The sequence below is a fragment of the Eucyclogobius newberryi genome, unplaced genomic scaffold (assembly GCF_026437365.1).
Source record: "Eucyclogobius newberryi isolate DKJ021-1_F unplaced genomic scaffold, fEucNew1.0.hap1 SCAF_17, whole genome shotgun sequence".
Classification (NCBI taxonomy): domain Eukaryota; kingdom Metazoa; phylum Chordata; class Actinopteri; order Gobiiformes; family Gobiidae; genus Eucyclogobius; species Eucyclogobius newberryi.
In genome coordinates, this window is record NW_027315801.1 from 31,277,686 (window position 1) to 31,303,913 (window position 26,228).

General features: G+C 40.5%; 1 protein-coding gene across 1 annotated transcript; it reads left to right on the plus strand.

Annotated features, from left to right (window-relative positions):
• Positions 1-6,100: 6,100 nt before the first annotated feature.
• On the plus strand, positions 6,101-24,417 carry avpr2aa (arginine vasopressin receptor 2a, duplicate a). Its single transcript, XM_072450004.1, has 6 exons — positions 6,101-6,634; positions 18,207-18,586; positions 20,336-20,581; positions 20,744-20,890; positions 21,736-22,273; positions 23,753-24,417. The coding sequence occupies exons 2-6, from the start codon at positions 18,209-18,211 to the stop codon at positions 23,950-23,952; spliced, it is 1,509 nt and encodes a 502-aa protein (XP_072306105.1). The 5' UTR covers positions 6,101-6,634; positions 18,207-18,208; the 3' UTR covers positions 23,953-24,417.
• The last annotated feature ends 1,811 nt before the right edge of the window (positions 24,418-26,228 follow it).

The window sequence follows — 26,228 nt, forward strand, 5'->3', positions numbered from 1 at the left end:
TTGTGGGCCGAGAGAAAAGAAGTGTGTTCAATGTTGAGAACTGTGCATAAACTTTTTGTGTGTAAAAGTGTCATTTTAACACCAATATGAAAGACATGTTGAAAACTGAAAAGAATAATGTGTTTGGCATATGAGACAGTAGACTAATGCTTTGATAAACAGGAGGGAAATGTGATAAAATGTGAATATATGATTATATTTCTGTGATGTATTTTATCTGCATAATAGTGATATTTTATCTGCATCATTAGTCTAAGAGAAGAACGGGTGTGTGACAGCATTTGTTTGTGAAGGGGTCGTAAAGATGGGCCAAAGGATGTTGCCCCAGAGGGGGGGGGTTGCACCCCCCCTTGCAGGCTTTATCTCTACGGAAAAATACCAAGTGCCTTGATGTGAGGCTGACCAATGAGAATTGGTCAGCCTCACATGAATGTGACCCGCCTATTCCAGAATATCTAATAAAACCAACCAGCATGGGAAAAAACGGTGTGAGACGCGGGGGTGAGACGCAGGAGGGTCAGCCAGGCTCCTTACAACGGCCTGGCTGACACAGTCCCCGCGTTTTCTCCCATGCATGCCACACAAATGTCTGATGTTTCTGTGTCGTTTAATATTCTAAGTTGAATTGTGTTCTCAATGTGTTAAGGAATAGCATCGGGTGTATGTCTAATTCCATGACAATAATAGACTTCACTCCCTGGTCCAGTGGTGCATTGTTTATTCTATGGGAGATAGAAGACACAGACTTCTGAATTCTGTAAAGAGTAACCTTGATTAGACACAAGTTGCATTTCCACCTTTATTACACTACTTACTGAGGTGGGAGTGAACAACAATACATCACGGTAGAACATTTCAGAATTTTAAAAGTCATTAGATCACAGAGTAAGCTATATATATATTAGAAATTATTGTCTAGGGATCAATTAGACAAGAGCTTAGTGTTGTAATTTACAAAAAAAGCACTCACCGTCAACTTGTTACATATTTTATTTCCAAAACTGAAAAAAACGTGTAAGAATGATGATGGGAAAGATCCAGGGACAGAAACGTTGAAATATTTTGTCCACCATAACACCTTTTAGAAACCACCATCATGCATTTAAATCATTGCACATTAAATCCTTTGTAGTAACGTCATCGTGTTATCGTGTTTACTGTGACTGGGTCAAATGAATATTGAACCCCACTGTCGGTGTAATCCCTCATTCGTCCAGGCGTGTTCCATAGTAGAAAAAACTTCAGTTGTAGTCATCTGGCTCCGCCCAAGTAGCAAGATCGACCTCTTGCTACTTTAGGAAGGCTCCGCCCAATGGGCGGGTCTTACCACAGAACAGTATTAATATCGGAGTTCTCGATCTAAATTCTTTTATTGACAATGACTCTTGGATGAGAGTCGAAACGTCGAAACATTTTTTCTAACTGAGTCCAGATGACTACAACTGAAGCTTTTTCTACTATTGAACCCCACTGTTATAAACTTGTTTGCTCAGGTGCTGCCTGCATGTTCTGTGAATCTCTAAATGCCTTTTTTTGTGAATGTGGCTGCCTTGACACCGACATTTTTGGAAAACAGCGAGCACTATTGAGAAACACATCTGCATCTCTCTTCATCTGCATATTCACCGCTCACACTCTCTCCTCTCCAAACAAACTCCAGTCTTTATGGAAACATGCCTTGGCCGCGCTCGAGTACAAGCTGTGAGCGCTCGACTTGTCATGTTGTGCTCGTACTGGACATTTATACCTTTGTGCTGACACTGAGCGGCCCGTTTACCAAAATAGTTAGTTTATAAGTGCCTATCAGCGCCAACAGACCCTCGGACCACCACTAATTACTCACGCACACACCGCATTCATACAGACAATTTCTCAATCTGTATCATCGTTGAATATGACATAAACAGGACTATGATTAGATACAACCCCTCTTCCTCTTAATTATTATATGATATCAGGCATGTCCAAACTGCGGCCCGGGGGCCAAATGCGGCCCTCAGACCAACATTTGTTGGCCCACCAGCTTCCTGCTAAGTTGGTCCAAACAACAAAAAGTATGTGCTACTTTTTGCTGTAAAATTTGACAAATTCAAGCATTTTGATGTTATACAAACCTAATATTAATGTTCCAGGTCTTATTAAAGATGGAGGCATTGAAACAATGTCAAAAGCCAAATTCAAATGATTCACTTCTTTCAAATTCGACATTGCCGGGTTGTTTGTGGCCCTCTGCTCCGTGTAAGACTCAAAATGTGGCCCTCGGTAAAACAAGTTTGGACACCTCTGTATTATATATTATATATATATATATATTTTTTTTTCACTAAGTGATATTTTTACATGGTTATAACAGTTGTTTAGAAGTTGCAGTCAGCTAAATATTGTTTAAAGATAGGCATCATAATCAAGGACAATGTTATAGTGGCATCAAAAAAAGTGGGCAAAAAACCACAAATCTAGTCAGGCCTATTTTTTGCTTACTCACGCATTGTGCTGTGACATCTCCGGTAGTTTTCCTCTCCCTCTGAATTGACTTGCAGCATGTTTATAATACCTCTAGTTCTTTGTGTCCATTTAATCCCTCTAAATCTTTGTGCTGTTTTACTTTTCCACCGGGAAAGTTTCCCATTCTCGCTGTCCTCTTCCTTCCATCAAACTTTTATGCTTGAATTACGGCCGATCTCGTCTTTCCTGTTTCCAACCGTACTTTGTTCACCGCAGAGGAGATTTTGAACTCAAGTGAGCTGATAGTGTGAACTGTGGAAAAGTGCCCCAGGTTGTGTTTGTTTTTTCTAGCAGAATATCTTGATTTATGGAAATGGTGCCTCCTGCAACTCTCTTAGTCTCATCACAGAATCCAAATAAACATCTCCAGAATGCTTCATGCTGCGTAAAACTGGTGGAACCTTGTTTATGCAGATTTAGTTGCTGATGGATGGTTTTACTGAGATTATATTTCATGTTTGTGAATCTTTTAACTATTTCTTTTGTCAAAAATTGCCAACCCCTTTAAATGTTTATAGTCTTTTATCTTAAAGAAGGGTTCTGTAAGACTGCATCAAGAAGAAAATATGAATTCTTGACAATTACCACCACCGTGCGCTCCGTGATATAGTTCTGTGAGGCAGACTTCTCTGCAGAGGAGGCCAGTTCTCAGGCCCTGAAATTTACTACTCAAACTACTGAATATTTAGTACTCAAAAATACCTCACATAAAAAATGCCCTTGTTTGTCTCTGCATGGCCAGATTGGATCAGTTCAACTTACTCGACCTTAAACTTGTCCCGAGAGGCTTTTCTCAAAGTGCTATAAATTATGTCTGCAGGGGTGTGTTATTTTTCACCTTAACCTTAATGTTGGTACAAGGAGCAATCATTTTAAATGTCTTATTTACACATAGAGGCACCATCACCTGTAAATGTTTCCAACACAGGTTTGAGGTCAATTAGTTTTGACAGTTCCACAGAATATTTGCTTTAAAGAAAAAAAAAAAAAACTTGGCTTGTTATGTGACGGTATGTGCGGGTGTATGCACTTTCATCTTGGAGAGGATGTTCTCTCATTTTTCCTATACGTGGCATATTGAGTTGGCTGATACTGTGCATTACTTTGCCACAGTATGACTTAATTTCTCCTATCAAACATTTGATACCCCTCTGTGATCCATGGAGTCAGACGGGGCCAAAAGAAGAGATCCGTCTTCACAGTCCTCCATTAATGTCCAACTTTGCAGTGCAACTCTTGAGTCGGCCGCACGACCTATTCATCTCTGCCATGGGCAGCTGTTATGATGACAGAGCGTGCAGAGATAATAGCTGTATAGTATGATAAAATGTACACGGTTATCATACTGTGACCATATGCAGAGCTCGCCTCATAAGATGAATGCACACACCACTTAATGCTTTGAAATGTTATAAACACATTATGTCACAGACAATCAGTCTTTTCAAATGAACACAAAGTAAACAGGGTACATGATGTTGGCACTACAGCAGCTCAGTGTTTGCACAGATCATCCTGGTGCTCAAAGGCCACAAACCTGAGCCCAGCAGACGCTTCTGCCAGACGCCTCATTAGAAGCTCCATAACTCATCTCATCTTATCTACCATTGTTCTATGTCCTGGAGCACATTTGTTCAAGTTAATACTCTATAAAGTGCTGTACAATTTTCTCCACACCACACTAATACTTCAAAAATGACATTGTAGATGATGTTTTTACTTTTACTCAATGCAGATTGAAATTGTCCTAATTCACTGAAGCGTGCAAGCTGTTGATGTCGGTTCTGCAGTTAGCAGGAGGTTAATGCTGAGTGCGACTAATGACTGAGCTGCACATTCTTCTTCTGTGTATCACGTTTGACGACTTCTGTCAACTCAGTGTCTTGCTGTACAAGTGCTACATGCTAAAAATGGAAGAGGATTTTAGTGACAGCTCCATTGAGGTGATTCATGCCTTTAACATCTTCTGGAGTGTGATTAAGGAATAATGACAGTGATAGGAAGGTGATGGAAATAAAATTCTGCATTTCATGAGCGCAGGGAGTTTGGTATCTCTCTCTCTCTCTCTCTCTGGTCGTTGTGGAAGTTTTTTTAATAGAAGTTTTAAAATGTGCACACAATTGTATATAACTTGTGTTTTTCTTCAGTCTGCTTGTGAAGTACCTTTGTACATGTTCTCAGTTGTTTGAAGCAGATGTGGAACAGTGCACGCCCAATATGATCCATTCCGAACATCACTCAATATCACTTTTTGCACCACTGACTTTAAGCCCTGTTTATGGACTCCGTCTGTGAAGCACTTTAGTCTAGGAAGTGATTGAGAGACTGTTTTTGGATGCATTTCAGTTGTTTCCTCTGTCTCTTTAAGTGGAAGCGGCCCAGTAATGCCCACAAAGATGATTCATATCCACTTTATCCAAAATGTCTTTGTTGATTGCCGACACCTCAAGAGCTGGTTGTTACTCAAAGAGTCAACCACCAGTGCCCCCAAAACTCAGAGGAAAACAGCTGCCATTTTATTTGGGGTTCAATAATAGGAGCTGGAAATAAGCCCTAACATGTGGGAGAATGTCCAGCCCCAATCTCAGAGGAAAAGCCTGCCACAGATGAGATATTTAAAGGCCTCAAAGGCATTCTTGTACAGCTACAAACGCTCTGTGCTCCAGCATGAGACCTTGTACCTGATGACTGATATCACTAATTACATTTTTTTTCCCAAATGGAAGACCTTTTTCAATGTTGTTCAATGCAGTCTTAATTTGCCTGTGGTCTTTCCAGTGTGGTTTCAATTTCTAAACAAAGTCTCTTTTCTCTTTTACCAAACTTAGCCTTGCTGTGTCCAGCTCGTAAGGCGTCATGTGCCGATGTTGAAGTGGAATTATTCCACCCCTTTGTGACAAAATGTTCTGGAGTCCCAAAGGAGCCAGGCTAATCAGATCAGAGGGATTGTCAGAGAGCACACAGCCTGTCCTCAAAGGCAGGACGGTGGTAGGACAGTGGCAGGACAGGGGCAGGACAGTGGAAGAGGGAGGGCCTGATATCATGGGACCATCTTTCCTCCACTGGACTGTCATTCTCTGAAAGCTGCTGTGTGTGCTGCTGGAGACTAAACAGTAGTGACTTTTTCCCAGCAACATTGAGTGGAAAATCTAAGAGGAATTTGCCCATTTTGTTGTCAAAATAACTTAAAAGTCAATGCTTTTCCTTTAGATTTGTGATGTTTTTGCACATGTTTAACACTGTACTATGAAAATGTGAGATTTATGAATCTGTCCTTTGATCCCAGACCTGTTAGTTTTCCTTTTGTTGTGTCGTTTGTGTAAGTCATGACATGAAGCGTCAAAGACACTGTGTGTTTTTCATCTTGAACCTTGCTTGCGTTTGTACATCAGGGGCGTGACATGCAGTGGCCTGGCTGACTCAACCAATTGGCACTCCAGTATGGGAGGAAATATACCGGCCCTTGTCCAGAAGAGGGAAGATGTTAAAGGAGTGCACACGAAGAGAGGAGATTCACAGGACAACACAGGCTGTAAATCAAGCTGTGAGGGGCGGTTTCCCACTCATTTCTCTTGTTTTGTTGCAAATACTGCCTGTACTGCATTTACAAAGAGACATAATTCACATTACACAGGGAGAGTTCATCTTGTCTCTCTCTGCTGCACTTTATAGGTATGTATATGACTGGCTCCTCCTCCCACCTCTCTGAGAGTGCAGGCTGGTTGACCTGGGAGGAGGAGAGGGAGGGAGAGAGGGGGAGGCAGGAGCAGACCGAGCTCAAATTCATTTCTGCCGCTGCTCCTGGAAGTGCAGCACATTGAGGAGCGTATCGTGAGGGAGCCGGGAGCCGGCACAACCTATCAAATGGATTATTCTCAGACACTCTTGAGAAGTTTGACAATAGCAGAACACTCAGACAACTCCTTTGTGACTGTGACAAAAAGAAGGAAAAGCTGCCTGTCTCTGAAGCAGATATGGAGTGACTGAGAGCTGTTTGCTGCTTGATTCATTCAGGGTTCGGTTCACTCTGACAGACCCGGCGACTGGCAGCAACAACTGAAGATGTAAACATGTGGGGTTGAATTTTAACTGCTGCCTCTCACAGTTACACCACACTTGGAACCCATAGGTAAGTCATTGCTATTCAATTTTGCCACATTTGTTTTAAATAATAGTCAAATTAAAATTCCTGTGGTATTAAAGACAATTTGCACCGAGAATCACTTCCAATCACTCACCAAGAGTTGATTTGTGCGGTCAACTATGTAGGTCATCTGTTTGTCACAATCCTGTCCAAACACAAACTGACCTCACTTATTATGGTGTCTTTTATGTAAATAACTTTTTTGGACAAACAATTATGACAGTGTAACATGTTTTTTAAAATGTATTTATTCATTTGAAACAAGGATATGACTTTTGTTGATTTTTGTTTGATGACAATTTAAATGTTTCCAATATTTTTAAATTATACCCTGCACAAGCTCCACTGAAGACAAATGCTTGGGCCAGCTATAGTGTACACTGTGTACATTAATCATGCCGCTGTGGGGCCTGCTTACTTTGATAATGATAATTGCCTTGAATGTAACACTGAAGCTTGAAATGTGTATGAAACACTCTGACAGCCCGACCGCAACAAAAGTGCTGGAGACACGCACCAGCTGTAGTTGGATTGAAATGTAAAATGCATGAAGTTACCTTTTTATTGGGGCTCTGTATTGAAATGCCAAGGGGAAACTGTCAGCCTGTTAATGGCCTCTACTCTAGCATGTAATGTTAATGGTACGTAATGGTGGCGATGCTAATGTTTTGTCACCGACCACAGAGCGATGGGACATGCATGAGAAAGCCTTCACAGGGACACCAGGTCACAGTCAATTCAACCCACAATGCAGGACTCACCTTGCTTTGTGCTTTGTGCTCGTGCGCCCCTGGTCGTATTTCTATTGGCAAATCAAAGGTCAATTAGACGATTAAAAGAAGATTTACAGACCCTGTGTCCTTTCCAATGTTTACAGTAAACACAAATCTTCAAAGGCAATCTATTAAGTGGCCTACGCACGCTTTTATTCATACACTATTGAACACATAGTTTGGTCATAAAATTGGGGAAATGTAAAAGTCTTCACAGTAGGAAAATGCCTCTAAAATGTTTCCATGATTTGCTGTATCAAGTTTATGCATCTGGCACGGTGGGCTTGAACATATTTCTGCTGATTGTAGCCCGCATCAGGAAAAATCATCATTACTGTTATTATCATGGTCAATTTAACTTGGGATGTAACTTTGCAGATTTTTGACGATCAGACGACACACCTCGGGGTCTGACTTTCACCACCGCAGCTCGTTTCCCCTTCTGTTTGTGTGATGTCAAGCGCAGACCGGCTCCTGTGTTGGGTGCACATGTAGCTGGTGGCGTGCTTTAGTTAATGATACATAACAAGAAAAACAGTGAGCGGTCGGATCCTAAGAAAAGCGTTATCAGCGCCGATAAGTGGACTTGGACCTTCTTTGTAGTAAGTCCTGTCAGTAATCGAGATGGTGGACACTTTTGCAACTTTAATAACTATCAGTGCGTGCGACGAGATGCGGTCCGTCATGATTTAGAGTTAATTTGTCATTTTGGCAGAACACTACGAGAGCACAAGGGTTTACTTTTATTGCTCACACACCAGTTTGCTTCTGAAGCTCGCAGCGACAAATCAAAGAGCATTAATGAGAGCGGCGGGTGAATGTAGAAATAGGTTCACATTTTACAGTTTGACGATGGGTGGCAGGAGCCCAAATAACTATGGGAGATTCACTGTGAAAGAAGACTCTAAACTTATGAGTCACAAATGTTGAACCGTGTCTTAAGTCCACTAAGTAATCTTATGGTTTAAAGTCCTTTCAACGGACAACAATCGCAATCATTTCACTTTGTTTTTTTGCCGACAGTGAAATTTGCGACTTTTGCCGTCTTTGTTTCTCGTGGATAAGTAATTACAGAGATATTGACATTGAGTAAAGCTGAAGACTGACGGCAAATTTTACCATAGAATTCGGACAATTTTAAAGCTATGTGGAAATATGTACAGTTACAGTAATTAGAGTGGAATGAAGTGAAAACATACGCACCGTAGAGTACAGCGGTGTCAAAGTCACAGATTCAAACGAAGGACTGATGCTGCATGAGAGTGGCCGATGGGGATCTCATTTACTGATACGCCAGGCTTCAGGAAGAGGGAGGCTTGAATCAGCATTATCATTCAGATGAAACGCTGCACGGAGCTCGACTCAAACAGGCCTTCACCACTGATTCATATGTAAATATAGTAGAGAGCTCCAAATTATAGGGTGATGCTACTACTTATGGAGATGAAGAATCATTTGAATGGCAATATATACCAAGTAAAGGCCATAATCCAAACTCATTTTGATAAGACCTCTTTTCTTGGCCAAAGGTATAAACAAAAGTAGATGCAGAAATATGCACTAACAAAAACAGTCCCTTGTTTGTCGACTTTGATGGTTTATAGAAGAATAGTAACATGCCGCTCAGAGCATCTCTGTCGCTGTAATCTCTGTGGATGTTCCTTAAGGGATGAGTGTGTTTGAAGTTTAATTAAATACACAATGATCTTTTAAACCCCTTAAATTGATTTTCATTACTGTTATTATCATGGTCAATTTAACTTGGGATGTAACTTTGCAGATTTTTGACGATCAGACGACACACCTCGGGGTCTGACTTTCACCACCGCAGCTCGTTTCCCCTTCTGTTTGTGTGATGTCAAGCGCAGACCGGCTCCTGTGTTGGGTGCACATGTAGCTGGTGGCGTGCTTTAGTTAATGATACATAACAAGAAAAACAGTGAGCGGTCGGATCCTAAGAAAAGCGTTATCAGCGCCGATAAGTGGACTTGGACCTTCTTTGTAGTAAGTCCTGTCAGTAATCGAGATGGTGGACACTTTTGCAACTTTAATAACTATCAGTGCGTGCGACGAGATGCGGTCCGTCATGATTTAGAGTTAATTTGTCATTTTGGCAGAACACTACGAGAGCACAAGGGTTTACTTTTATTGCTCACACACCAGTTTGCTTCTGAAGCTCGCAGCGACAAATCAAAGAGCGTTAATGAGAGCGGCGGGTGAATGTAGAAATAGGTTCACATTTTACAGTTTGACGATGGGTGGCAGGAGCCCAAATAACTATGGGAGATTCACTGTGAAAGAAGACTCTAAACTTATGAGTCACAAATGTTGAACCGTGTCTTAAGTCCACTAAGTAATCTTATGGTTTAAAGTCCTTTCAACGGACAACAATCGCAATCATTTCACTTTGTTTTTTTGCCGACAGTGAAATTTGCGACTTTTGCCGTCTTTGTTTCTCGTGGATAAGTAATTACAGAGATATTGACATTGAGTAAAGCTGAAGACTGACGGCAAATTTTACCATAGAATTCGGACAATTTTAAAGCTATGTGGAAATATGTACAGTTACAGTAATTAGAGTGGAATGAAGTGAAAACATACGCACCGTAGAGTACAGCGGTGTCAAAGTCACAGATTCAAACGAAGGACTGATGCTGCATGAGAGTGGCCGATGGGGATCTCATTTACTGATACGCCAGGCTTCAGGAAGAGGGAGGCTTGAATCAGCATTATCATTCAGATGAAACGCTGCACGGAGCTCGACTCAAACAGGCCTTCACCACTGATTCATATGTAAATATAGTAGAGAGCTCCAAATTATAGGGTGATGCTACTACTTATGGAGATGAAGAATCATTTGAATGGCAATATATACCAAGTAAAGGCCATAATCCAAACTCATTTTGATAAGACCTCTTTTCTTGGCCAAAGGTATAAACAAAAGTAGATGCAGAAATATGCACTAACAAAAACAGTCCCTTGTTTGTCGACTTTGATGGTTTATAGAAGAATAGTAACATGCCGCTCAGAGCATCTCTGTCGCTGTAATCTCTGTGGATGTTCCTTAAGGGATGAGTGTGTTTGAAGTTTAATTAAATACACAATGATCTTTTAAACCCCTTAAATTGATTTTTTTGTACTTTTTATGGGCAGAGGGGTTTGTCGTAAATGTGTGAAGTTTTATTTCCATTTTCATTATAAAGCTGGAGTGGCTTTTGGGCTGGTAAATGACTTAACTCGAACACTTCAAACACAGTTACAGTAAATGTTTAAAAGCAAAGCCAATAACAAAGGGTATGGAGCGGGGGGAACTGGAAAAGGAACTGTCAAACAACCACTAAAAGGTACATGTTTATCTTGAGAAAAATCACCAATTAAAATGGCATTAAGAAATAAATAAGCAAACACAAACCTTTCCATAAATATAGTGTCGACGCTCTAAATGTACTGCACGACACTGATCGAATGACCATTAGGTGTGTCCTGTGTGATTATTATGAAAATAAACATCATGACAGAACCAAAGTGAAATCAGTCTTTCTTTACTCCCATTGAGCAATCACCATTCCTATGTGAGCAGCTTTATAAAATAACTTCCTGAATAATAAGGTAAACACTGCACATAATACTGTGACGATGTAGATAGAAAACAAAAAACAAAAACAAAATGTTTCCGCTTATTATTTTTAATTCTTCCGATTATATTGTGACCTGAACAATCTTGAGTGACATCCCAATGACCGCCCAGTATCTGTGGGTCTTTGGTAGAGTCGTTGCATGGACTGACACATTATAAACACATGTTTCATGTATTGTTCTCTGAACACGTACATAAAGACCTTTTATTAAAAAAAAAACTGTAACAGTAAATGTCAAAAACAGGAAATATTATGTTTTATTTCCATCATAAATATTCTCTATGTAGAAGCCTTCAATCAACATTTAAACATTTTATTTGGTTAATAATGTATTTAAAAATTCTCAATGAACAAGTCGACCAATTGAAATAATTATTCCCGACTTCCCAGCCCTACAAACAACCATCACTTCTATACGTTTTTGTTTGTTTTTGCAGAGTGGCAGTGACACTATGTTTATTTAAAATATTTAATTTCTTTATCCGTTGGTGGCTTAATTTCTTTTATATCGCTAGCCACTTTGTACTACAATCACAAAAGAAAGCTTGCAAAGATGTAATTAAGTGTATAAATTGTCTCCAACTCTATAAGGCAGAAATAGTGTTGTCTTTGCAAATGACTCAAGTGCGTTAATGGTCAAATAAGATCCCAGCGTTGCAGAATGTTGATAATACTTGATGGAACTGTTGTGACAAGAGCAGGGAACAAAAGATAAATGTGAAAAATGAGCGTAAATAGCAGGTGACAGACAAGAGGAAGAGGAGCTGATAGTGTGAAATAAATGCAGGTGGTTTGAATGTACACTGTTCCTTAATGAGGATAGAGAGGTGCTCGTTAATCAGAGTCAAAGCTTCTCATTTGGGACAAATTGAGCGACTGACACAGACCCACAGACGCAGGAGGGGAAGGTGAGGAAGTGCTGGGATTTTGATTAAACTGGGATCGTGGCGCCCACTGCCTTGCACCTGTTTCTGCTGCTCCTGCTTCCGCCGCCCGCCGCAAGAGCATCGGGTTTCATTTTTTGTCAAGTGGAGGTGGAAGGCGGAAAGACTTGACAGCCAAACTGTAACCCTGCTTATAAAATTGATGTTGTTATTGGAAATGTAGTTGTCAGATAGAGTCCTCAAAGTGCTTTACTGCAGCGTCTGAGTCACTATTTCAGCACAGTTGAGACGGTCCACAAAGAGTTTTCCCAGTTATGTTAACTGTCTTCCATCAATCAATCCTTATAACTTAAAGTGGGACAAAAGACATAAACTAGACCCACAACCACAGTGTGAACGAGCGGTTAAACTCTGCGGTGCCTGGACGACTGGATTAAAGGGAAAGTCAGGGAGGAGAAAGGGCAGGGTCTGGGCCATCGAGGAACAGCTTGACAACTTGAGCCTCTCGTGACATCAGAGGCGTGTGATCGCAGGCATCTGAAAATGGACTGGCAGAGTTTAACCAGAGTTGGGAGCGCACTCAGTGATAAATGGCAAAACTTTTCTGGGAAACTGTTGTGCTACAAAAATCCATTCACACAGTTTAGGAGGAAAAAGACGTTATCTCATTTTGAGTCTTTACTTTATAAAAACTTTTGAATCCGAACTAGCTCTTTCCGTACACGATATACAGCGGTTCAGTCTTTAGAGGTCCAGCTAAGTCCAAGTCCAGGGCGACGCCGTGGTCTACAAGCTCAAGTCATAATCTCCCTGTCCCAGTTTTAAGTGTCATTCACCAAAAGCTGGACCTGTGTCTCTGTATCTATGACTTTACTAATCACAAAGAGCATTTTTTACTTATTTGTAGGTATTTTTTCCATGCTTTTGATTTTGCAAATGATTGTTTTGTATCCAAGAACAACAACAAAAATGATACCGAGATAATAATCAACACTAAAACAACTATCAAAAGTGAATAATCTGTTTTGATGTATTTGATGTATTTTTATATTATGGTCTTAGAATGGTCTTCTGCCTCATACTTGATGTAGACTTGGTTTGGTCCTGTTTCAGTCCTGGTTTAGCCCTGGTTTAGTCCTGTTTCAGTCCTGGTTTAGCCCTGGTTTGGTCCTGTTTCAGTCCTGGTTTAGCCCTGTTTTGGTCCTGTTTCAGTCCTGGTTTAGCCCTGGTTTGGTCCTGTTTCAGTCCTGGTTTAGCCCTGGTTTAGTCCTGTTTCAGTCCTGGTTTAGCCCTGGCCTTGTCCATGTTTAGTTAGTCGTAGTTTAAATATATATCAGGAGTAGTATACGGCCACATGGTAATATATTTATGAAAAAAATATTTTGTTCAAACGTACATTCTGTATAAAAAAAACGATGTTTTTTATTACCATTGTGGTATCATTTACTATCAATACTTTTCCTGACGTGAATACAAAAATCGAGTTTGAAATCTTAATGTTACTACTGCAGCAATGTTGCCTTAGAAACTCTGCCCCGTTCCTTCTCATACAGTCGGAAAAACCCCAGTGCCATGTTCCTGGTCCATTGTCGCACTTAAAATAAAACATATGCAATTAAGCTCCAATTATTAACGTCCCTCAGTCCCCAATTTCTCTATGGATCAGGTTTTATGTATTTAATTAAGTAACATTTTGGACCACAGTAGGTTTTGGCAAGATGTCTGTGGACTGCCTTATTAAAATTGGGCGAATGAGGCAACGTTTCTTCGTGTCTTTATTTTTATTAGATTTATTGCATAAGCCCATTGTTTTACTTGATTATTATATCGTAACAAGACACTTGAGTCAAGTGGGCTTGTAGAGAAGTTTATTGTTTGACGTTTTGTATTCGCATCAGTGATTCTGTGCTATTGATGCAGCAAATGAATTCCATCTGAAGGGGTCATTAAAAGTGCAGAGGACGAGGTTAAGTCCATTGCTTGTTTACACAATTGGGGTTAACATGAAGGGCCAAAATGGATAGGATAATGGATACAGGACAATTACTCTAGTTCTAGTATATCACAGGTTGATATTAATGTGCGTTTACATTTGCGACACATGGGGTCTCAGGTATTTATTATTTATTCAATAGTGTATACCGGTAGTTCTTTTTCATGTTTAGATTAATATTTTGATGAGGACCTTGTTTGAACATTTGCATGTGCAAACGTCCCCGACAGCGAGACTATGCAAACGCCTGACAGTTTTGAATGTTTTCCCCGTGCATTTTAACTACCTGCTTCTGTCGCCCCCGAGGCGCTGCACGGTAGAGGGCGTGGAAATGGAAACCAAGGAGGTGCACACTCTCATTAATCAGACCGAGGGCTTTAAAGCAGGAAAGAGAGAGGCACAAACTGACAACTAAGAAGCTGCATCTACAGTCCGTCCGCCGCACATTAGGTCGATCAAACCCCCAGTTCTGCTGCCAACGATGTTTTATTAAAGAGAGATGCTCGTGCAAAGGAACACGTTTCTTTGGACACTTCTCACATGCAAATGAGACGCAGAAGTTTGAAAGTACAAAGAGGGAAACAAGCTGCATTTTATCCAAACGTATGAATAACAGACGAACAATGTGAAAGTTTCCAAAGAGGTTTGAAAGACATTTACAAATTGTTTGTGGCAGTGTGTGTAACTTGGTACATTATGGATGGGCCAATATGATTTTTTTGAGCCGATACCAATATCCGATACATGAATAACTGTCGTGGTCAATAACTGATATTTGCCAATACTAATAACTTAGTAACTTTGCCTCCTATTTCTATTTTTACTCATGAGTGTGTTTCAAAAGACTAATCGTATGCACTGAGGAAAAACTGGGCATGATACAGTTACAGAGGATAGTTTCAGTTACAGACATTAAAAGAGGGCCTGCTGCTGCTGCTTAATATTAAGATAAAGTTCACCGAGGTTTTTAACTGAGCATTCATTTCAACATATTTATGTAGAAAGTACACTATAATGCTATATTAAATGCTAAAACTAAAACTACTTATACAAACAGTAATAATATTACCGTACTACAAGTAGTGCTACTACTGCAAAGATGTAGGATTGGGTCCAACAATTAGATCATTTAAGAACCACAAGTGTAATTAAAGCTTTTACAGAAAGCAAAGACCGTGTGTAATGCAGACGAGCACAAATCCTCTTGAATAACACTATGATATCGTTGCAGACTTAGCGTAGTGCTTATCCACACCGCGGCAACACTTGAAAGAGGATTTCACTTCAGATATCGGTCACAAGTGCAAATATATAAAATGAGATTATAGAGGTGGTATGGAGGATTGCAGTAGCACAAAGACCCTCACATGAATTATTCTGTAATTACAGTTGGGAGCATAAGGTCCACAGGTCTGAACAAAGCAACGCCTGGCTAGACTATGATTAATACACATTTGTTATTCATACGTTTCCTAAAACAAAAGGACCAACTTTGATCCGAGTGTTTGAGGAGATAAGGAAAAATATTTTATGAATGTCACTAACATGTGAAGAAATGTCTTTGATCAATTTATGGCCTGATGCTTTATGAAAACATCAATATCCTGCTTTCTATTTCCCATTTCTCGCTAATAAAATGTCTTCAACATTCGATTTGTGAATTATTTTCTGAACAGCAAGTTCTTGGAGTGATCATTGTATTTTGCCGCTAACCAAAACTGTAATGGATATTGGTAACTCATTGAACTTCACATTAATAAAGCAATAGCGTGACAAACAATACTATCTTACATTTCAAAAACACGTCCATAAATAGACTCAAGTCCTGCCTTTTGGCTATGGCTGCTCGCCATTGGACACAAGTGAAAACAATTCCCGAGTATAGTTCACAATGTTCTTCCTGGGCTTTTGCGTATTTGCTTTTTTAACGGTAGATTTCCAATTCAAATTGATTGCACTTCCGTGCTCATAATGTGATTTAAAATGTAATCACACTGGCATTGAATGATACAAACTCTTTTGGAATATCTCAATGTCATATTATTTGGTATGGAAACCTTTTCCATTTGGCACAAAGATGACTGTGATGTGGACACATTCTTTTTAAATTAAACCGTGTCACTGATTATTACCACTTCCAAGTACCTTTGCCAATACTTAGAAAAACGGTATGATTTCACAATCACAAAATAAACATTTGATTTGATTCAAGTTCTCATGTTATTCAAATTATTTCTTAGTTTGGTGGACTATACTGTGGTAAATATCTATCATCAGTCAAGTGGCAGTTTTAAAATACAATAAAATAACACCTAACAACAACAACAACAACAGAAAAATAAAAGTTGAAAAAAAAAATGAAGTAGAGTTGAGTTCTAAAACAGAATCCCTCTGTTATAAGCGACATTCTCTTTCTCGCAACTGACACATTTTTCAGTTTAAACAGCCATTTAACAAAACAAAGCTGTTATCAGGTAATATTATTTATCAAATCATGACTATTGTGTAATTTAGATTGACCCTGGTTTACAATGTGGTTGCCAGGTAAGAGTTATGGAATTGCCTTTACATCTGTCACATGTGTTGCAAGCACAATCATAAACTTGTCAGTTGGGCTAAGAATCGGTCACACCGTTTGTAAATTTCTAAATATGATCACTATATTTTTGTGGAAAGTGCAGTCTAACCTGTCATATGCACTTTAACTTTAGGCATAAGTTCTCTTCAGTGTGTAGACTTTTTCCCACCATGGGAGGCGTTTCACTCTGCTGCTGCACATAATTGTCACGTACAGGTGAGGTTCAGCGTGAGGTCCAGGTACAAACACCAATTTACCTAGTTTAGCTTTATTTTACAACTTAACTTGACTCTTGTGAAGTAAACTGGCAAGTATTGTGACACAGTGAATTCCCTTTCATTTATCTGAGACGATTAAAACAAAGACCATGTGACTAAAGCGTCTAACCAGTTTGCATGTGATAAAAATGACGCCTATCACTTCACTAACGCGGATCACTGACGGCTTCTACTAAATACAAACCGCAAACAAACAATAGTTTGGGATCTGATTGCAAGTGCTATAGGGAAGTAGTGTCTAAAACCAGGCCAATCTAGAAGTTTTGGTCATTCATCGCTACATCTGTTTCACGTCTATCAGTCATTTCTCCACCTGTGTATGAGTCGCCTCATTGTTTTGGCGCACATTCCTGCCATACAGAGATGTCCAGTTGGCCTAACCAGTCATAAAAATACATTCCTGCAGCACGGCCAGCCTCTCGACATTGTGCTCAGCTGACTGATCTGCTGCGCCCTACTGTGAGTAAGCTATTGCAGGCAAATTGGCCCTTAAATCTCAGTGGAGTACTGAGAACAACCTTGTAATGTCCCGTTAGTCCCATGCAGTTGCACAATACTACCTGGGGTTTACTCTTATTTTAGCCTGCATTGTCTTGCATTTGCAGCTCGTAATTCCTTTGCATTGTTTAAACTTGTAAATCTGACATATAAAAGTCATCATTGTCGGAGACTTACTGCCCTGGTTATATTGGGCAACATTTCACTTGTGGCTTTTCTGGTTATTTAACAAAAGAGGGCACATCCCACAACATTGCTATCAAATTAGTCATGCAGGTACTTATACTTCCGCTTGAAAAATTGACTCTCCGAGCGCCTCAAAATAAACATCCATTTTATTGCGACCGACTGTTGGACTTGCGGGTCGAGACGAACAGGGAGGAAAAGTGCGTGGAGGAAACGGAGATGGGGTTGAAAATGGAAGTGTACGGGGCAAACGCAGGACAAGGCCAATTGTGAGGTAAAGGCATGAGATGGACAAACAGCTAAAGCTTATTCAACAGCAAAACAATATTCACATGACATTATATTTGGGCTGTAATGGCATTTTTTTGTGATTTGATTTGGGATTCAGTTCACATTACTAACTAATTCTGAGAAAGCTCAAGATCGTTATAGAACTGTTCAGAAAAGGCAAACATTTTTTCCTGTTTTGGGATTTTTTAGAATGAATACTTCAAAGGAGTTTCTAGTTTCAATTCTAGTTTTGGTATCGATTACCGTAGTATTTGATTTTTGATACTGTTGACAACCCTACTAACAATACCCAATTTAAGACACCATTAAAGAAGTATAGACTTGGCCATTTTGATCATAATGTGGTTTGCTTTCATATGACTTTGCAGTGAGTACTTTGTCTAGTTTGGCTCTTGGGGTTGTCTGAGCCCCTCTGCATAACTCATGTTTGTTTTTCAGGCATGGAAAGCATCCGTGTAGAAACATCCTTGGATGGGTTGGGCCTCTCCTCTGCGTTTGACCAGGGACTCATCAACAACTTCTCGTTTGTTTCTGAACTCAACTCGCTCAACAGTTCTCACAGCAGGGGATCCTTATTCGGCCTCTTCTCTGAGAATGCCTCCAGCACCAGCTCGCCCTACACTCTGCCCCAGCCTAGGGTGCGGGACGTGGGGCTGGCCCGGGCAGAGATCGCAATCCTGGGGGTGATCCTGGCCCTCACGACTCTGGGGAACAGCTTTGTGCTCTGGGTGTTGCTGCGGCGGCGGAAGCAGAACGCACCCATGCACGTGTTCATGGTGAACCTGTGTGTGGCCGACCTGGTGGTGGCCTTCTTCCAGGTCAGTTTATTGGCTTTGGAAACAGGGCTGGGGAATGCTGTTTTTCTGCATCACATGTTCAGAACAGTTTTAGGGTCTCTTTTTTAAAAGATCTGGAGATTTGACACGTTAGCATTATGTTTACACAACACCTCAGACCCAGTGGTGAACATGGTCCAGTCTAACCTGAAGAGTTTTTTCAATAGTGGTACTTGTACACATGACAATTGACTAAGCTAGACCCTTTGGAAGGTGTCAGTAAATATTTGCACATTTATCCTGTGTAATTTGTCTTGAAAAATAAGTAAATTATGATCAAATGTTTTTTTTTAATTAGATTGTACAGTATCTGGATGTATAACTATCAAATATTTGATTTAGTTGTATAAACAAACACTTTTATCATTATTTATTTATTACTAAATATTGTATTCTATATTATTTTATATATTACCTCATACTACTGATTTTTTTCAAACTGTGCACCGTGAATGGTGCTGCTCGGTGGCCGTAGCATTGTGAGTTCGATTCTGGCTCTGACAATTTGCTGCAATGCCCTTTCCCAGTCTCGTCCCCATTTCACCTACAATGATAAATGTACTTACTAGTAGTGACTCAGCTGTGTATTGGGTTGCTCTAAACAATATGGATTTCCATGGTATCAGCCATTTTTGACGTTCCATCCTGAGCTCTATCTATTGTAGCTGTGGTCCTTCGCAGTTTATTGTTAGTCTTGGGTTAGTCGCTCTTTAAGCTGGAGTCCTGATGTATTGTGAAGGTCAATGATTCTTTGCAGACCGTTTGCAGCAGTGGCTTTGAACACTTTTAAAACTACATTTGTTTTACTGTCAAGGTTAAAGTAATGGCCATGTACAATTCATCTTTAAAACTCAATAACATTTACTGGACACACATTACGGCCTCATTTGTGTGGCTTTATATGGCCTCTCACTGTTTATTCACTGCTTACCAGGCTAGCCAAATCCAGTATTTAGCTTAGATTATTATCTTTCCAAATTATCATTCAATTAGTATGCTAAAGCCTTCTTTATTCCAAAATTTACTAATGGCCTTATCTACATTCACGAGTTTTGACTATGACCTCTGTTCAAGGGGAGCATATATTTCAGATTACTTAGGAACAGGATTGCGTTGGTAAACTGCAGTGTTGAGCCTGACACAACGAACATTTGCCGTGTATATATATAACAATGTGATGCAGTGCGGGAGTGTAAAAATCTGGGAGGTATTCGGAAGAGACCTATGTCCTGCAGCTGCTCCCTCACTACCTCAGACGCAAGGGCCACGTGATTCTGTGAGTGGCCCCAGGGGAGACATGAAGCCAAAATGCTAAACGATATTTGTTTTAAAATACATACATAACAGAAGTATAGTGTTATCTATGTGACAAGTTTATAGAAGTCTGCAAATGGTCAGAGCAAATAATGAAGTATTGAATATCAGTCTTTGTTCCCGGTAATTTGATATTGTCCTGTTTTCAACATTGTATTTTTGTTTCTATAGTAGCTCATAACACAAAGAGACTTGTATTGGCCCGGCGGACATAATAACCAGCTTAAAAGGACAGTGTTAGGCATGTGGAATTTATCTCCAATAGATACCACTAAATCCCAAACAATGCACTGGTTTTGTAATGATGGCCTTCCTCTGAATGTGCTGACAAGTGCACTGGCCTTAGACGTGCGTGCTTACAGTACACTAATCCTTTTTTTAATAATCAAGCACATTTTTAATCTGTATTCCCTGTAGGTCCTTCCACAGATGATTTGGGACATCACCGAAAGATTCCAGGGGCCCGATATCTTGTGCCGCTGTGTCAAGTACTTACAGATAGTGGGCATGTTTGCTTCATCTTACATGATAGTTGCCATGACAGTGGACAGGCACCACGCCATCTGCTGCCCTTTGCAGGCCTATCGTGGGGGAGTCATGTCCCGCTGGAACACACCGGCCATGGTGGCCTGGGGGCTGGCCCTAGTTCTGAGTATACCACAGGTAGGAGCTCAGACACATACTGAAGAAAACACATGGTGGATAGGAAATGAGACACGGTCACTGCAGCCGGTCTCAAGATGTGTGTTTTCCCCCCGTGAGGTCGCTTGTACCTCACCTCACAAAGTTTACTGGTGGACTGACCGCAGGTTTTGCCTCGGGCAGGTGTTCATCTTCTCCCGTTCTGAAGTGGCACCCGGAGAGTTTGAATGCTGGGGCCACTTCACCGAGCCGTGGGGTCTCAAGGCCTACGTCACATGGATGACTGTGGTGGTATTCCTGCTGCCTGCGCTCATCATCACCATCTGCCAGGTGAGACAAGCCTGTTCGGCTCTCTCAAAGGCTTTAGCCAGTTTCTGTGTTACATGAAACATTATATAATCTCAAAACATGTGGTGTGGGTGTGGCGCTGTTTGTTTTTAGGAGGGGTGTATTTGGCAAACCTTGTTCAATAACCCAAATGGAGCTGCGGTTAGTGTTATGTGACGTCCCAAGACACATACTGGGCTGCCTCCGTTAGCTCTTGCTGCAGCTCTATTTTAGGGAGACATATTTCCTAGGTCTAGCTATTTCGCCTAATTAACACAGCATTTGGAGGACCATTGCTGAGGCGACTGCCTCTCAAAGTGTGCCACTCTGGGCACCTCCTGCCAGGAGCAGGAATGTTCCAGAACTCAGCCAAACACGACCTATTTATGATCAAGTTTACCCACAGCTGTAGCTCTTGTTTCTGCTGAAGGACGTCCACAAAGTGAAGCCTGTGTTTACACAATAAGTGTCTCTCTTAATTTTTCTGTTTGTAACCACAAATTTTATGATCTCATAAATCTAATTTAAAGCCTAAAGGTTGCTGATGATTAGTAACAATAAACTTCATAATCACCAGTTTACAATCTGTTATTGTCTTCTCTAGATAATGTGTGTACCGCAGTGTGAGGTATTACTCAGCTTTGGTCACATTTTACAACATTTTTCACATTTTACAGTGAACGAAGAGTTGTATTTTGTACTACATTGGGCAGGTCATTACATGCACACAATCACACTTCCTGCCAATGTCAGTGGCCATTACAGCTGAAAGGCAAACAAGGCTTTACCAACATTTGGTCATTGTTTGCAGAGTAATCATTTGACCCTTTTAACCTTTTCTCTTTCAGATAAGGATCTTCAGGGAGATTCACAATAATATCTATCTCAAGTCAGAGCGGATAGTAATGGCCGAACTGAAGAAGAGCAAGATCCTGTTTTGCTTTAATAGCTTTAAAAAAGATGAGGAGCGGAGCACCAGGGATAGGACACAACGGGCGTCTGCAGCAGGGAGCAGAGACACGAGAGGGGCCCACCAGCTTTTAAAGGGTGTCAATAATAACTCGCACACAAACAGCAAAGCTGAGTGTTATGACCATGTGACATCATCTTTACAGTACAGTAGCTGCCACAATGAGCATGTAACAGCCACAACTACTCTAAACAACTCTGAATGTCAGGAGCCCCATACCTCATACGAAGTGGAGTCACTTGAATACCCCGCCTCAGCACCGCCACACCCCAGCACCCCACCCCCCAGCATCACTAAAGCTATGTCCAAGACCGTCCGCATGACTCTGGTGATCGTCCTGGTCTATACTGTCTGCTGGTCGCCATTTTTTATAGTGCAACTGTGGGCAGCATGGGACCCCCACCCTCCTGACCAAGGTTAGTCCTGCAAATGTGACCATGTCGACTGGTGCTGAAATACCGGCACAGGCGGTTTACCTAGTAGGATTATGCTTTGACTAGGAATGGTTTGGCAGTTATGCACCATAAATAGCCCATGGACACACCCTTTAGTTAAAAAGAAAGCAGAATCATGAAAGTAAAGAAAACCATTCATGTCATAGGTTAAGACATTTTTAGGTTATAACATGTTAAAAATATTCTTCCATATGCTTCCAAAGCAGACTTGCTCTCTTTGGCTCCATGAACACTGTAGTGAGAAAGCTAGCACAGGTCAGCAAATTTCCGTTGCGAAATAAGATTGAAACTGGCAAAGGACGGTAGACCACATTTTCCATACACATACTGTTTATAGTACTGCAAATATTTATAAGACATATTTTATATATTATTTGTATTATTGGCCTTTAAATATGCTGTACAATGTATATATATATATATATATATATATATATATATATATATATATATATATATATATATATATAAATAAATAAATGCACATTCTTGTTTTTAGATAAGGGAAGTCCGATTAATACATATTATATACATACTTTCTAGATCAAGGAAAAGACTAAGTAAACATTTTTTTTGTGAACCGCATGTTCTATTTGAAAGCTGATCTGAGAAAACTTCAACAACCTTAATAATAGTGATATTTTGATAATAATTCTAATAACATTATAAATATAGTTTACTGCTCTGAAATAAATGGTCAAGAGAACAAGCGGTGAAAATGTCCTGGGAACTGTTTGACTCTGAAAGTAGGATCTCTGATTACTTCTAGATTTAACTGTCTCTATTTAAAGAGCAGCAAATAAACAAATACTTTGCTCGAGGCCACAACATCATTTGGATTAACCACATGTTTACAGGCTCTTTGTCCTTTAGTCATTTTTCATTGTTGTGTGCTACCTTATGTTCTAATATGCATGTTCTATGTTAATGTGAGGCACTAAATCGCGACTAGTTTCAGCTTTTGAAACAGCACCAGATGTTGACATGTCATCAGAATGTCGATTGCACACAGGAGGTCTTTGCAGCCCACACACACTAAAGAGACGGAGGTTTCTCATGTGCAAAATACGACACACGCATTTACATCCTGCAAACTTGCCCAATAAGACAGCTGATCACGGTCCCCTTTTATGCCCCGTGCACTCTAGACCCAACAATTTTCCTCAGCTGCTCCAGTCAAATCATGTTTAACCTGACACACAGAGGAAATAGTTATTGGAAAGAAAAAAAAAGCAATACAAAAAGAGGAAGTCTGTGTTAGAGTAGTCCCACCGGGATATTTCTGTTATAAAACAATATGTGTCCCATATTCAAACTGAATTGCTGTGGTCTGTTTATGTTTGGTTTATATACAGTGTTCAAAATAGTCCTGAGGCTTTCAGTAAATGTATCTATATTTGTTCTAAATATTTTTTGTAAAATGTGTGTGTGTCTCCGCAGACGTGGCCTTCACTATCCTGATGCTGTTAGCCAGTCTGAACTCTTGCACCAACCCCTGGATCTACACGGCCTTCTCCAGCAGCGTGTCCCGAGAGCTGCAGCACCTGCTGCGCTGTGGCTCTCGGTCGGCGCGTAGGGGCTCGCTGCCTGATGACTCCACCGCCACACACACCTCCACCACCAAGGATGGCATGTACTGACAGACTAATGAACATCACACATCTTTGAGGAGCTGGTTCTCTCACTACACCTCTGCCCTGGGACAGAGAGCTGACCTTCACCAGCTGTTTCCACAGCTGCACTATCAGGACCTGTGTGTGATCACAGAGCCCCTCCTCGGCACAGTGAAGGGTGTCATTGAAGATGTCAGCACTAGATTATGGGGGCACCAGAGGATAGACTGTGAAAGTCTGTGACAGCATCTGCAATTCGAGATGCCCTTGAATGTAGAGATTCTCACCTCGGCTTCTGTTGAGTCCTTGTGCATTAACATCTCAAGAGAGACAAGAGTCTCTTGGCCTTTTGAGATAGTCGTGCCACAATAATGCAGGGCCAGACGACTGCATAATGGTCTTTGGCCACACCTAATGTGTAAAGCAGCACACATTTGAACTGTGGCCGTGTAAAAACAAAACGAAGGAGGCTCCCTGACAATGGGAGAGACACGCAACGAGCTTCCTCAAAAGGATGTAGAAATGTAATAATGTGAGCAAACTTTTTTAAATCAAAGAAAGTGGATTAGGGGTGGATGTTTGGAGCTGAATTAATATTCTCTCAGGAGGACTCCGGTTTGAAAGAATAATAGTGATTTATTTTAGCAGTGGACAGAGACGCTCTGTGAAAACAGATGTTGCCCCTTGAGAAATGCAGCTTCATGGATCAATGCGAACAGGTCAACAGTGCGATGGCACACTCACAAACAAACACATGCGGGAGGGCAGTACAGACCACAATAACACAAATTAACAATCCAGGTTCCCGCAACCAACCGGGACTCAATTATGTGTTTTATTCTGTAGAAACACAAGTATATGGTACAGAAATGAACTTCCTGTTTGCTCCTGGACAAACATGGACATTAGGGGCATAGGCAGGAAACAGCATTCCATGTACAGTAATGACAGTGTACAGTGTATTTATTTAAACATGTGGGACATGACACATTATTAAATGTAAGCTAGCTTCATAATGAATGTAAGTGCAAGATTGTCTTTTAGCAGCAGTCCATCTAAAAACATGTTTTTCAGGTCTTTAAAGTGTTGTTCTTATTGTGTACATAATTAAAACTACATTATAACTTATAATTCCCCCTTTTAAGGAAATTAAAAATACACTAATTAAATAATAGATAGATTTTATAATTTTAAAATATATGGTTGGGATTTAGGTGTAGAAAGTATGTTTGTATGTTACCGATTGAACTGCAAACCTGTTTGTTTCTATTTTGTCAATTTAAAAAATACTACTATATACTACTAACGTTGAAATAGTATTTATTTTACAAATGTGTTGAAAATGTTAAAACTAAGAAATATTAGAAAAATATTGTTAAATCATAATTAGAATGAAACATTTACTCATCAAGTATCGACATTGTATTTTGAGAGTTTGCCTTTTGAACTGAGCTACTGAAAAAAGTACATTTGTAATCTGACCTCAAATCAAGTCACTTTTCCATTTAGTGTGGACGCAGCCAATGTTCAGTCACTTCATGTCAGTGTCTGTAACGTCTGCTGACATTTTTGACCAGGGGCTCCCTCGGGATCAGTGTTCAAACCATGTCAGCACTGTTATTCTTAGAGGAAGCTACCGCCGTCTGCAGCAGGATGTTTGGACGTGTTGTATCATACCGTGAGCCATATTTCTATAATGCTCTATTTATTACTGTAAATATTATCATAAGCTCAGTACTGTATGTCTGTATGTACAGTTTTGATATCACTTTTTTGTGCATAAAGCTATTCTCCCCATCAACTGCTTACTTGAAATCATAATATGGACTTTCTTTTTTCATCTATTACATAAGAACAGTGGATCTGCGTAATGTGTAGCCTCTATTACTGTATATGGCCAGGCTATGTATATCACATGTGTAGTTTCCCTGGAAGTAATGAGCTCTTCGTTTACGATGTGGTGCTGACAGGATATCTCTGGGTCGTAGCAGAAGCCTCACCTCTTCCCCAGCCCGGCCTTGCAGTTGGGCCTTGGAGCACGTCTGTCCACATCTACTCCCCCAGACACACACACACGGGACACTTTGATTTTGTGCCAAACGAGTGGCTCATGGCAACAGCACTCCGGGACTGACTTTTGTTTCACCAGGAAATAGACTAACTTCTCCCAAAGCGTCGGGGTGTCCCTGTGTATTTCTCTTCCTGTCGGGAAGTTGAGAGGTCAAATGATGATTCTTGTGTTGAAAGGGCCAAACTTCACTTGCGCACAGATTAATGGCACAGGTCCATTAGACTTTTACAGA